The sequence below is a fragment of the Eubalaena glacialis genome, chromosome 9 (assembly GCF_028564815.1).
Source record: "Eubalaena glacialis isolate mEubGla1 chromosome 9, mEubGla1.1.hap2.+ XY, whole genome shotgun sequence".
In the NCBI taxonomy this organism is placed as follows: domain Eukaryota; kingdom Metazoa; phylum Chordata; class Mammalia; order Artiodactyla; family Balaenidae; genus Eubalaena; species Eubalaena glacialis.
This window is the reverse complement of record NC_083724.1, coordinates 9,568,360-9,580,523: the sequence shown is the minus strand read 5'-3', so window position 1 is coordinate 9,580,523 and position 12,164 is coordinate 9,568,360. Positions and strand designations below refer to the sequence as shown.

The 12,164-nt window shown below is 44.4% G+C and overlaps 1 protein-coding gene across 18 annotated transcripts in view; it reads left to right on the top strand.

The window, feature by feature from the left end:
- RALGPS1 (Ral GEF with PH domain and SH3 binding motif 1) overlaps nt 1-12,164 on the top strand; it is a 282,278-nt gene that overhangs the window by 35,985 nt on the left and 234,129 nt on the right. For all 18 annotated transcript variants that reach the window (XM_061199913.1, XM_061199909.1, XM_061199908.1 and 15 more), the window contains 2 exons: nt 6,126-6,247; nt 9,448-9,555. In XM_061199913.1, coding sequence (XP_061055896.1) covers nt 6,191-6,247; nt 9,448-9,555 — 165 coding nt within the window. In that variant the 5' untranslated portion in view covers nt 6,126-6,190. The remainder of the gene's footprint in view (nt 1-6,125; nt 6,248-9,447; nt 9,556-12,164) is intronic.

Below are 12,164 nucleotides of genomic sequence, written 5' to 3'. Positions count from 1 at the left end.
GACCCCTGGACTCAGCCTGTGCTCCGCTGGGGGCCTGGAGCCCGCAGCTGGAAATCTCCTTCCCCGTAGGGGAGGCCCGTGGTTTCACAAAGCACCATGCTGTCCTTTCTTTAACGTTTTAAGTTAATTGTTTGTTTTAGGAAAAAAGAATAGGTATAAATGAATGAAACTGCAGGATTAGAATTAACACTAATAGCAATTAATAGCCTTAACAGAGCGCTTGCTCGGTGTTTGACCTGGCCCGAGCACTTGGCATGCATTTTCTCATTCAGTCCTCACCTGGGCCCTCAGAGGAGCCCCAGGCCCTGGTGTCCACTGACCAGGGTTTGGACTCACCAGTACTGCCACTTAACTAGCAGCAAGTTACGTCACCTCTCTGGGCCTCAGTTTCCCAGAATCAGAATAGCCTCTGCCTCACAGGGTTGTTGTGAAGATCAAGTGAGCTAAAAATGTCGTGCTTGGCCCAGCGCCTCACTCAGCATCAGCACTCCCTGTTCACGCCATGTGCGCGTGCGGTGGGGGCCCCGAGTGCACCACCAACGGTCGCTGGAGAGATGGGCCAAGTTGGCGCCGTCCTGCAGACGGGAAGTAGGGAGTGAGCAAATGACGGTCATGGAAGAGGGTCTGAGACTCATGGCCCCTAGGCTGAAGGCTGCGTGACTGGTTACCAGGCCAGTGGGGAGAGCCACGGCCTCTGGTTTGGGCCCGGCCGAGCAGACTGGGCTCCATGTCTGGGCTTCCCTTGGGGAGCCCTGCAGAGTTCTGGGCGCTCCCCGAAAGCAGCAAAGCCCACCTCAGCCTGGAACTGGAGCAAGTTGGATCCACCCCAAGAGGGTTGGCTGGCTGTGTCCCACTCTGTCTCCCCATGGTGACTCCGTCAGGCTAGGATCGAGTCACTTTGTTCAGATGGATGAGCAGCTTCCATCCATCAGCACAGCCTGGCTGAGTCGGCCCCAACCCCAGTCCACGGGAGCTGGTTTGTCTGGTCTGAGACAGCCCTGGCAGCCTGATCCCCTCAGCTGCCTTTGGACTCTTCCGTTTCTGGATTCCCCACTTGGAAGTCTCTGGGCTTTCTTGGAGGTTTCTGTTGGAGGGTCCCACCCACTTGATTCCTAGGAGATGTTGCTTCTATTTCAGAGGCTGGTTCCTCTCCCCTAAGGCCCATCTCTTTTTTTTTTTTTTTTTTTTCTTTTAATGTGTTGTTGGATTCTGTTTGCTAGTATTTTGTTGAGGATTTTTGCATCTATATTCATCAGTGATATTGGTCTGTAATTTTCTTTTTTTGTAGTATCTTTATCTGGTTTTGGTGTCAGGGTGATGGTGGCCTCATAGAATGAGTTTGGGAGTGTTCCTTCCTCCGCAATTTTTTGGAAGAGTTTGAGAAGGATGGGTGTTAGCTCTTCTCTAAATGTATGATAGAATTCACCTGTGAAGCCATCTGGTCCTGGACTTCTGTTTGTTGGAAGATTTTTTTTTTTTTTACTTATTTATTTATTTTTGGCTGTGTTGGGTCTTCGTTTCTGTGCGAGGGCTTTCTCCAGTTGCGGCGAGCGGGGGCCACTCTTCATCGCGGTGCACGGGCCTCTCACTGTCGCGGCCTCTCTTGTTGCGGAGCGCAGGCTCAGTAGTTGTGGCTCACGGGCCTAGTTGCTCCGCGGCATGTGGGATCTTCCCAGACCAGGGCTCGAACCCGTGTCCCCTGCATTGGCAGGCAGATTCTCAACCACTGTGCCACCAGGGAAGCCCTGTTGGAAGATTTTTAATCACAGTTACAATTTCATTACTTGTGATTGGTCTGTTCATATTTTCTATTTCTTCCTGGTTCAGTCTTGGAAGGTTATACCTTTCTAAGAATTTGTCCCTTTCTTCCAGGTTGTCCATTTTATTGGCATAGAGTTGCTTGTAGTAGTCTTTTAGGATGCTTTGTATTTCTGCAGTGTCTGTTGTAACTTCTCCTTTTTCATTTCTAATTTTATTGATTTGAGTCCTCTCCCTCTTTTTCTTGATGAGTCTGGCTAATGGTTTATCAATTTTGTTTATCTTCTCAAAGAACCAGCTTTTAGTTTTATTGATCTTTGCTATTGTTTTCTTTGTTTCTATTTCATTTATTTCTGCTCTGATCTTTATGATTTCTTTCCTTCTGCTAACTTTGGGTTTTGTTTGTTCTTCTTTCTCTAGTTCCTTTAGGTGTAAGGTTAGATTGTTTATTTGAGATTTTTCTTGTTTCTTGAGGTAGGCTTGTATAGCTATAAACTTCCCTCTTAAAACTGCTTTTGCTGCATCCCATAGGTTTTGGATTGTCGTGTTTTCATTGTCATTTGTCTCTAGGTATTTTGTGATTTTCTCTTTGATTTCTTCAGTGATCTCTTGGTTATTTAGTAACGTATTGTTTAGCCTCCATGTGTTTGTGTTTTTTACGTTTTTTTTTCCCCTGTAATTCATTTCTAATCTCATAGCATTGTGGTCAGAAAAGATGCTTGATATGATTTCAATTTTCTTAAATTTACTGAGGCTTGATTTGTGACCCAAGATGTGATCTATCCTGGAGAATGTTCCATGCGCACTTGAGAAGAAAGTGTAATCTGCTGTTTTTGGATGGAATGTCCTGTAAATATCAATTAAATCTATCTGGTCTGTTGTGTCATTTAAAGCTTCTGTTTCCTTATTTATTTTCATTTTGGATGATCTGTCCATTGGTGTAAGTGAGGTGTTAAAGTCCCCCACTATTACTGTGTTACTGTCGATTTCCTCTTTTATAGCTGTTGGCAGTTGCTTTATGTATTGAGGTGCTCCTATGTTGGGTGAATATATATTTATAATTGTTATATCTTCTTCTTGGATTGATCCCTTGATCGTTATGTAGTGTCCTTCCTTGTCTCTTGTAACATTCTTTATTTTAAAGTCTATTTTATCTGATATGAGTATTGCTACTCCAGCTTTCTTTTGATTTCCATTTGCATGGAATATCTTTTTCCATCCCCTCACTTTCAGTCTGTATGTGTCCCTAGGTCTGAAGTGGGTCTCTTGTAGACAGCATATATATGGGTCTTGCTTTTGTATCCATTCAGCAAGCCTGTGTCTTTTGGTTGGAGCATTTAATCCATTCACGTTTAAGGTAATTATCGATATGTATGTTCCTGTGACCATTTTCTTAATTGTTTTGGGCTTGTTTTTGTAGGTCCTTTTCTTCTCTTGAGTTTCCCACTTAGAGAAGTTCCTTTAGCATTTGTTGTAGAGCTGGTTTGGTGATGCTGAATTCTCTTAGCTTTTGCTTGTCTGTAAAGCTTTTGATTTCTTCATCAAATCTAAATGAGATCCTTGCCGGGTAGAGTAATCTTGGTTGTAGGTTTTTCCCTTTCATCACTTTAAGTATATCATGCCACTCCCTTCTGGCTTGTAGAGTTTCTGCTGAGAAATCAGCTGTTAACCTTATGGGAGTTCCCTTGTATGTTATTTGTCGTTTTTCCCTTGCTGCTTTCAATAATTTCTCTTTGTCTTTAATTTTTGCCAATTCGATTACTTTGTGTCTCGGCGTGTTTCTCCTTGGGTTTATCCTGTGTGGGACTCGCTGCGCTTCCTGGACTTGGGTGGCTATTTCCTTTCCCGTGTTAGGGAAGTTTTCGACTATAATCTCTTCAGATATTTTCTCTGGTCCTTTCTCTCTCTCTTCTCCTTCTGGGACCCCTATAATGTGAATGTTGTTGCGTTTAATGTTGTCCCAGAGGTCTCTTAGGCTGTCTTCATTTCTTTTCATTCTTTTTTCTTTATTCTGTTCCACAGCAGTGAATTCCACCATTCTGTCTTCCAGGTCACTTATCCATTCTTCTGCCTCAGTTATTCTGCTATTGAGTCCTTCTAGTGTAGTTTTCACTTCAGTTATTGTGTTGTTCATCTCTGTTTGTTTGTTCTTTACTTCTTCTAGGTCTTTGTTAAACTTTTCTTGCATCTTCTCGATCTTTGCCTCCATTCTTTTTCCGAGGTCCTGGATCATCTTCACTATCATTATTCTGAATTCTTTTTCTGGAAGGTTGCCTATCTCCACTTCATTTAGTTGTTTTTCTGGGGTTTTATCTTGTTCCTTCATCTGGTACATAGTCCTCTGCCTTTTCATCTTGTCTGTCTTTCTGTGAATGTGGTTTTTGTTCCACAGGCTGCAGGATTGTAGTTCTTCTTGCTTCTGCTGTCTGCCCTCTGGTGGATGAGGCTATCTAAGAGGCTTGTGTAAGTTTCCTGATGGGAAGGACTGGTGAAGCCCATCTCTTCTGCCCCTGGAAATCCTGAAAGTGTTTTTGCTTATTAATAACCATTGTCTATTATCATGTGCTAATACAATTTGTTTTTAGTATTTTAATATTTCTTTGATTATTTCAAAGGGATGTGGAAGGGGGGAGTTAAATGTGTAAGTTCAGGTCACCATCATGAGACAGCTGGTGGCTCCTGCATTTGCTGTGGTTAATTTACCTACTGTAAAATGCACTCATTCCAAGTGTACAGTCCTATGGCTTTGTGGATTTCTGGGGCTGTGTAACCATCACCACATCCAGTTTTAGCACATTTCCGTCACCCTAGAAAAATCCTTTGTGCTCATTTGCAGTCAGTCCTGCCTCCACCCCAGCCTCTCATTGATGTGCTCCCCCCCTCTATGAATTTGGCTTTTTGGACATTTCATAAGAATGGCCTCATATTGTACAATTCTTTGTGTGACTTCTTTCACTTAGCATGATGTTTTTGAGGTTTATTCATGTTATACTTTGTATCAGTGTTCCATTTCTTTTTATTGCTAAGTAGTATTCCATTGTATGGATATATCACATTGTCTATCCATTCCCCAGTTGGTGGGCACTTAGTTTCCAGCTTTTGGCTAAGATGAATAAATTCATGTGCATGTTTTTGTGTGGACATATGTTTTCATTTATTTTAAAGATAGTTACCTAGGTGTAGAATTGTGGGGTCATTTGGTAAGTTGATGTTTAACTTTTTAAGAAACTGCCAAACTGTTCTCCAAAGTTGCTGTGCCTCTGGTACCTCGAGCCAGAAGCCATGCATCCTCAGCTGGTTCTGCCTCCCCCCCGCATCAGTTTCTGTTGCATTTCTGTCCTTACTGTCTCTCAGTCTGTGTCCTTCTCTTTGGTGTCACTGCTGCCACTTTAGCTCAGAGGACCCTCGTCTCTTGCCTGATAATTGCAGTTGGCTTCCAGCTGGTCCCTTTGCCTTCTCCTTTCCTTCCCCCATTACATCCTGATCGCTTTCTTGGGGAAAAGCTGGTGGTGGCTACAGTGCTCTGATGTTCAGTGATGTGATAAATGCCCTACTAGGGGCATGTACACGTTGGTATGAGAGCACTGGTTCTCGTTTGAGTGGTCCAGGTGCGATAACCAGGGGAAATGACATTTGACATTTGAGCCAGGTCCTGAATAATGATGGTTTGGTGGGACGGCATGAGCAAAGACACCAAAGCACGAGTTACTTAACCTCTCTGTGCCTCAAATTCCCCACCTGGAATATGGGGGTAATAACAGGACCTACCAAGGACTGTTGTGAGCATTAGAGGAGTTACTGTAAGTAAGGTGCATGGCACGTGGCGAGAACTCTCTGAGTCTTAGCTAGTATCCATATTATTATTATTGATGGAATGGTCTGGTGCACAGGGAAACACGGTAGATTCAGTTTGTCTTCTTCACCTGCCTTCTTTTTAAAACAAAGGTCACAAACTCTAGTGTCTGCAGGAGCTAGGCAGGTCCCCCAAGTGGCTGTACAGGCCAGGTGGGGTCTGAAAGGCACTTGCTCCAGTAAGTGCACCAGTACAAGGGGCAGCGCTGCCCAGCCCAGCTGACGGCCGTCATGCAGGAATGGGGCCCAGTGCTGCCAGAAAAGTCACAAATCCAGAATTCTGTGTGAAACCTTCCAATTTTTAAATGTTGGTAATTAATTTAAAAAATACTAAAACCTGTACAAGCCTAACTGACTACATCTGTGGGCCATATTTAGCCTGAAGGCCACCAGCTTGTAACCTTTCTTTGAAGGTCTCCTCTGGGGTCACCAGCTCAAGTCCAGCACAACTCTCTCCCAGGGTGGGATTAGCTTGGGTTTGAAGGCTGGTTTTTATGAGCGCCTTTGCCTTGCAGGACTTCTCCAGACAGGTTATGTCACCGACAGAGGCTGCCCTGAAGCTCCCTGTGGCCCGGAGACTATGTACAAGAGGAATGGTCTGATGGCTAGCGTGTTGGTCACCTCTGCCACTCCACAGGTACTGGGGCTGCGGGGCCGGGGCCGGGGCCAGGGCCGTGGGTGGGATGGGTTGGCCGGGGCTCCTTGCAGCTGACCCAGGCCCCCTGAGTCTTGGCCCGGGGGCTGCAGGCCTCCATGAATGCCACCGTTCTTAGCCCTCCCGACCAGCCATGCCAGGCGTGAGATTTGGGAGGCAGTCAGCCCTGAGGATCAGTGTGTTTTCTGAAGTCGTTCTCTTGAAAGAAAAATAAATACCTGCCTAGTCCAGTCGTAGCAAGTGCCACATTCCATTTTGGTGGCAAGAAGAGATCAGACCTTTCCCAAGCAAAGCCGTGGCTGATTATAAATAGGTCACAGATTCTGGAATGAAGTCAGACAGAAGTGCTTCCAGCTGGCCCCGTGTTCCTATTTACCTTGCCCAGGAGGAAATAGCTGTAAGGGCTGGTGGTCGAGAGTGGCCTGGGCTCGGGCCCCTGCCCTGGGGGTTTGGGAGTTTGCTTTCCAAGTTCTGTAATAGAACAGAGGCAGGCGGGGGAGGGGGTGTCATCTGAGGCCTGGGGAGGCCACCATGTCAGATGCATAATTCTGGGCTCCTGTGACAAACGGACAAGGGGGCGCTCCGTGTTCTGAACTCACAAGGCCCTCATGGTCGAGCTGGGCTTTTGAAATGATCCCCTGCAATCAGCTAGAATTCACAGGAACCAATCCATTTCTTATAACCCTTTAAAAAAATTCCTTAGTTTGATCTCTGGTTCTGAAAGCAGACTTGTGGGTACCTGTTAAAATTCCCAGATGGCACCAATATAGGTTTAAATAAAGTTACTGCATCGTCATCACCACCACCACCTCCACCGCTACCACTGAATGTATTTGGGGCAACTTTTGATTAAATAAGGCCCCTTGTATGAGTGTGTATGTTTGGGGCAGGTGCAATGGGGTGTTACAGGAAAGTTATAAAACCTGAAATTCCAGGAATGGACTCTGTCTGGTAACTGGAGGAATCAGACTTCTCTTTCCATTTACAGTTTACACTCCGTCTAGAGTAAAACTTCTTTCTTTTTTAGCCTCCATCTGTGTATATATGTATACATACACATATGTGTGCAAACACACACATATACCATATATATCTACATATATGTGTATATATACAAATATACGTGTATATGTGTATCCAGAACGTGGTGAGAGCTCAATAAATATTTGTTGAATGAATGAACAAATGAATGCATGTCTAATTGAAGTGCTCAATACATTTTGGTGACTGAGTGACACGTTTATACAGATAGACACACATGATTTAGTGCTTAATTATATACCGGGCACTTCTTTTGTACATTTCACAGGCATGATCTCACTTAATCCTCACAATAACCCCATCAAGCGTGTGCTGTTGTTTCACCCCCAGTTTATATGCGAGGAAACTGAGGCAGGGAGCAGTGAATGAACTGACTTCAAATCACACAGCTGGCCAGCGGTGGGTGGGGATTCACAGCCAGGCCTCTGTGACGCTGGAGCCGCTGGTCCTGACCACGATGACATTACACTCCCCGGAAGAAGGTCAGCCCCGTCACCTGCTTCAGGCTGCTCCGTGGAAGGGGAACATGGAAGTGCAGAATGATTTATTGATAGCCGTTGCTCGGGGTCTATAAGACCGAGGGGTAGAACCGATGGCCAATTCCAGAAGCATTCAGGATTAGTCTTTATTACTTTTCAAAAGTTTGACACAGAGTCTCCTCAGAGGAGAATGTCCCATCGCCCGTGGAACTTTCAAAATAGCCATGCCTGAGCCCACCCAGGCCCCTTGAATGAGCATCGCCCAGGGAGGGGATCCTGCCAGTTGCTTTGTAAGCTTCATTTTATATGACCTGTGCCACAGCCCTGGGGAGCGGGTTCTAATGGTGCCATTTTACAGATGGTAGCTGAGGCTCAGCGAAGTGAAGAGGTCAGACAGCAGCTCGGGTGGAGCTGGCATTCTAAGCAGGCCTGTCTGACTTCAGAGCTCAGAGCTTCTTAAGATCATCTTAGAGTTTTTGGTAGCCTTTAAATGACAGAGGCCTATTGAAACCTACAGGTTTAAGTTTCTGCTCCTCCTTTTAACCTCACGTTTTCAGTTGTTGACTATTGGTTTCCCTCCCTGGCCTAAAAACACTCTAGTTTCCAGTAAGATTGCACAGTTTTTCCAGATATAGCCATTTTGGAAAGAGTGAAATAAAGGGGAATTAATAAAAGCATATTCTCTAAATCCCGGTCCAAGATGTTGAGGTTAATGGAAACCACAAAATCCCTCTTCACAGGTTGAGACGAATAAAACCATTTATGAACAGGGCACAGTTTTGGGGTGGTAAGCTCTATTGGTTCCCCAAAGTAGAATTTGATGGAATTAAGTAAAATTGAAGAGAAGGTATGTTCAACATTCTGGGATCCCTGCAGTGTTGGGTTTCATGTAACTGGCCACATTTGGGGAGTTTAACTTGCTCTTTTACGGGAGACCTTTCCTTTACAGGCAGGACTCCCGGTGTTCTTCTTAACAAGGGGCTCTACTAAATATAACTTTCACGCCGTCTCCAAAACTGGCCGGTTATCTCTCACCTCATCAGCTAACAGGCTTTGAATTCCAAGTGGCCGCTACATGAAATAAGCCTTGAGAGTCAGTTTAACATTTTGTATAATAATTTCCTGCAATGACTTTAAGTAGGAAAAAAAAAAAAAGGTGAAACCAGGTAATGTTTGAAAAACATAACAAAACAGGTGATCTCCTCAGGCCTCCTAAGATGTGAAGGGCGGGATGTATCTTTTCACCGCCCACCGCCCCCCCCCGCCCCCCGCCGCCACAGAGGCAGCTGGAAGCAGTTGGGGTGTAGTGAGTGAGGGCATGTATGATTGAGGGGTAAGAGAGATATACAACTGGCTCACATTCTGGCTCTTCAGTTTCCTAGGTGAGATACATTGGGGAAGTAGCACTGCCTCTATTTCCTTATCTGTAGGATGGGAATAATAATAGTGTGTACTCAGAGAGTTGTTATGAGAATTAAATTAGATTATGCATATGAAGTGCTTAACACAGTGCCTGGAATAGGGTAAAGCACTAAACAACAGAAGCTTTTATCATTGTACGGTTCTGCCCCTCTTGCATCCTCAGTTCTGAGGTTTGGGAGTCAGTGACTGGGGAGTCAGCCAGACTGCTCAGGCGGCCCCATCTCTCCCTGTCCTCTGCAGGGCAGCAGCAGCTCAGACTCTCTGGAGGGCCAGGGCTGCGACTATGCCAGCAAGAGCTACGATGCCGTTGTCTTCGATGTCCTGAAAGTGACTCCCGAGGAGTTTGCTGTAAGTAGCAGGGCTGATGCGGGTGGCTGGGCACCACAAAGGGGAGCTCGAGGGGGTCACTGCTCAGGGTTGTTTGCTCAGATTGGAAACAACCCGTATATCCAACAATAGGGGATTGCCGAATAAAGTATTCTTTATGAAATACCATGTGGCATTAAAAAAGGGTGATGTCTGCGGGGAGGGATAAATTAGGAGTTTGGATTAAAATATACACACTACTATATATAAAACAGACAACAAAGAAGGACCTGCTGTGTACCACAGGGAACTATACTCAATATCTTGTAATAACCTGTAATGGAAAAGAATGTAAAAAAAGAATATATATGTGTGTGTGTGTGTGTATATATATATATATATATATATATATATATATATATATATATATATATATATATGTATGTAGGTATAGCTGAATCACTTTGCTGTACACCTGAAACTAACACAACATTGTGAATAAACTATATTTCAATAAAAATTTTTTAAAAATAAAAAAACCCACAAATATTTTCAGTAGGTATATTATAATACCTGGTTTGGAAAAATTGTTTGAGCAGAAAAACCTTTGTACCTATTTGGTTACAGATGCATTACAAAATAAATTTTAATACTTGTTGCATTGCTATAAAGATAAAAATTTAAAAAAATTAAAGAAGGAATATATAATATAATTATATGAAAGCAAAATAATAAATAACTTTGAAGGATAAAAAAACAGGAAGCTGTCTATCTAGGAATTTAACTACCTTGGAAGGCGTACACAATATATATCAATAGTAAGTGAAAGGAGCAGGTTACAGCAGGGGTCCCCAACCCCTGGGTTGAGGACCGGTACCAGTCCTCGGCCTGTTAGGAACTGGGCCGCACAGCAGGAGGTGAGCGGCGGGCGAGCGAGCGAAGCTTCATCTGCTGCTCCCCATCGCTTGCATTACCGCCTGAACCATCCCCATCCCCACCCGGTGGAAAAATTGTCTTCCACAAAACCGGTCCCTGGTGCCAAAAAGGTTGGGGACCGCTGGGTTACATCACAACTTACAGAGAATAGTGCCATTTTTAAAAAGCATGCACAACACCTACATATTTATATTTGCATAAGAAAAGGTCTAGATTTGATGTTTACATATTCTTAAAAGCTGGATGCCTATATAGTCAAACATTATTTACTGTAGTTTCTGGTTGTAGGATTCTAGATAATTGGAATTTAATTTTTTTTCTTTTTGTTTATTTGTACTTTCTGTATTTTTACAATGACTGTTTTCTACAATGATAGACAAGATTATTTGAACAAATTCTGTAATTATAAATTTAAAAAAATTGTTTTTCCTTCAGCCAGTGTGCTGCTGCTGGTCTGACCCTGTGCTTCTTTGTTGTGAGGAGCAGCCTTGGCTCCTCATTTTGCCATGACCTGGTTTCTTCCTTTTGCACTTTGAGGGTGGAGGGAGGACGTCGGCTCTGGGGTGACCTGATTGCAAGCGCTGCCCGGGGCTGCATTTCTCTGCAGAACCACGGAAATATTTCTGGCCATGCCCACTTTTTCCCGGTCCCCTTGCTGTAACAGGTTTGGTGCCCTCCAGGGGTCTGTGGAGCTAAATGGGCCCCATCTCTTTGCTCTGCCATCACTTGCTCCCACGTTTACTTTGTGCCAGGCCATGCTGAGCCTGGCACATATGTCACCTCCCTCAGTGTGTCTGAGGGATCCTTTTAAAACCAGTGTAAAACTCTTTAGAAGCTCTCTTATACTAGAATGAGATCCGGAATTCCTCGCGAGCCTCCAGGGCCCCGTGGTTTGGCCAAGCCTCCTCTCCTGCCCCATCTCCTTGCTCCCCAGCTACACGCCAGCTGCCTCTTTCTTCCCCAAACTCACATGGCATCCCCCTACCTCAGGGTCCTGTGCTTCTTCTTCCTTCTGTCCTAATGGCTCTTTCCCACGTGTCTCCCAGTCTCTGTTCAGATGTCAGCCCTTAGACAGGAATTTCACGGGCTAAAGTAGCATCTGTACATCACACGCTTCCCTGACCCTGCTCTGTTTTCTTCATATCTCTAATGACTGCCCAACATTACATTCTGTAATAGTGTTTTGTATGGTCTGTCTCCTCCACTAGAATGCAAACTCCCAAAGGACAGGAACTTTATCTAACTCTTTCACGGCTCTTTCCCCATTGCCCAGAATAGTGCCTGCCTCATAGTACACGTTGACTAGAAGAATTCAGTCCTCAGAACAACCTGATGCGGCAGATTATTAGCTCCCGATTTTCTAAGAAAGAAACTAAGGATCTAAGAGATTGTTTTTTTTTAACCTGGATCATATAGCCAGATGTGGGCAGAGCCAGGTCTGAAACCTTCATCTCCTGATTATTCACCTAATGCTGGATGGTGATAACAAGGGCAGCTCCCACTTTTGAACACCTACTTTGTCTAGGTCTTGTGCTAAATGTTTTACATGCATTAATCTAACTTACTTTTCACCACAGCCTTACAAATTAGCTATATTTATTATTCCCAGTATACTGTCACCAGTATAGAGAGGAAAATCACCTCTTCACACAGATAGTAAGTGGCGTTATCTGTCTGGGCTTTAAAACCAGGGCTTCCGGGCTTCCCTGGTGGCG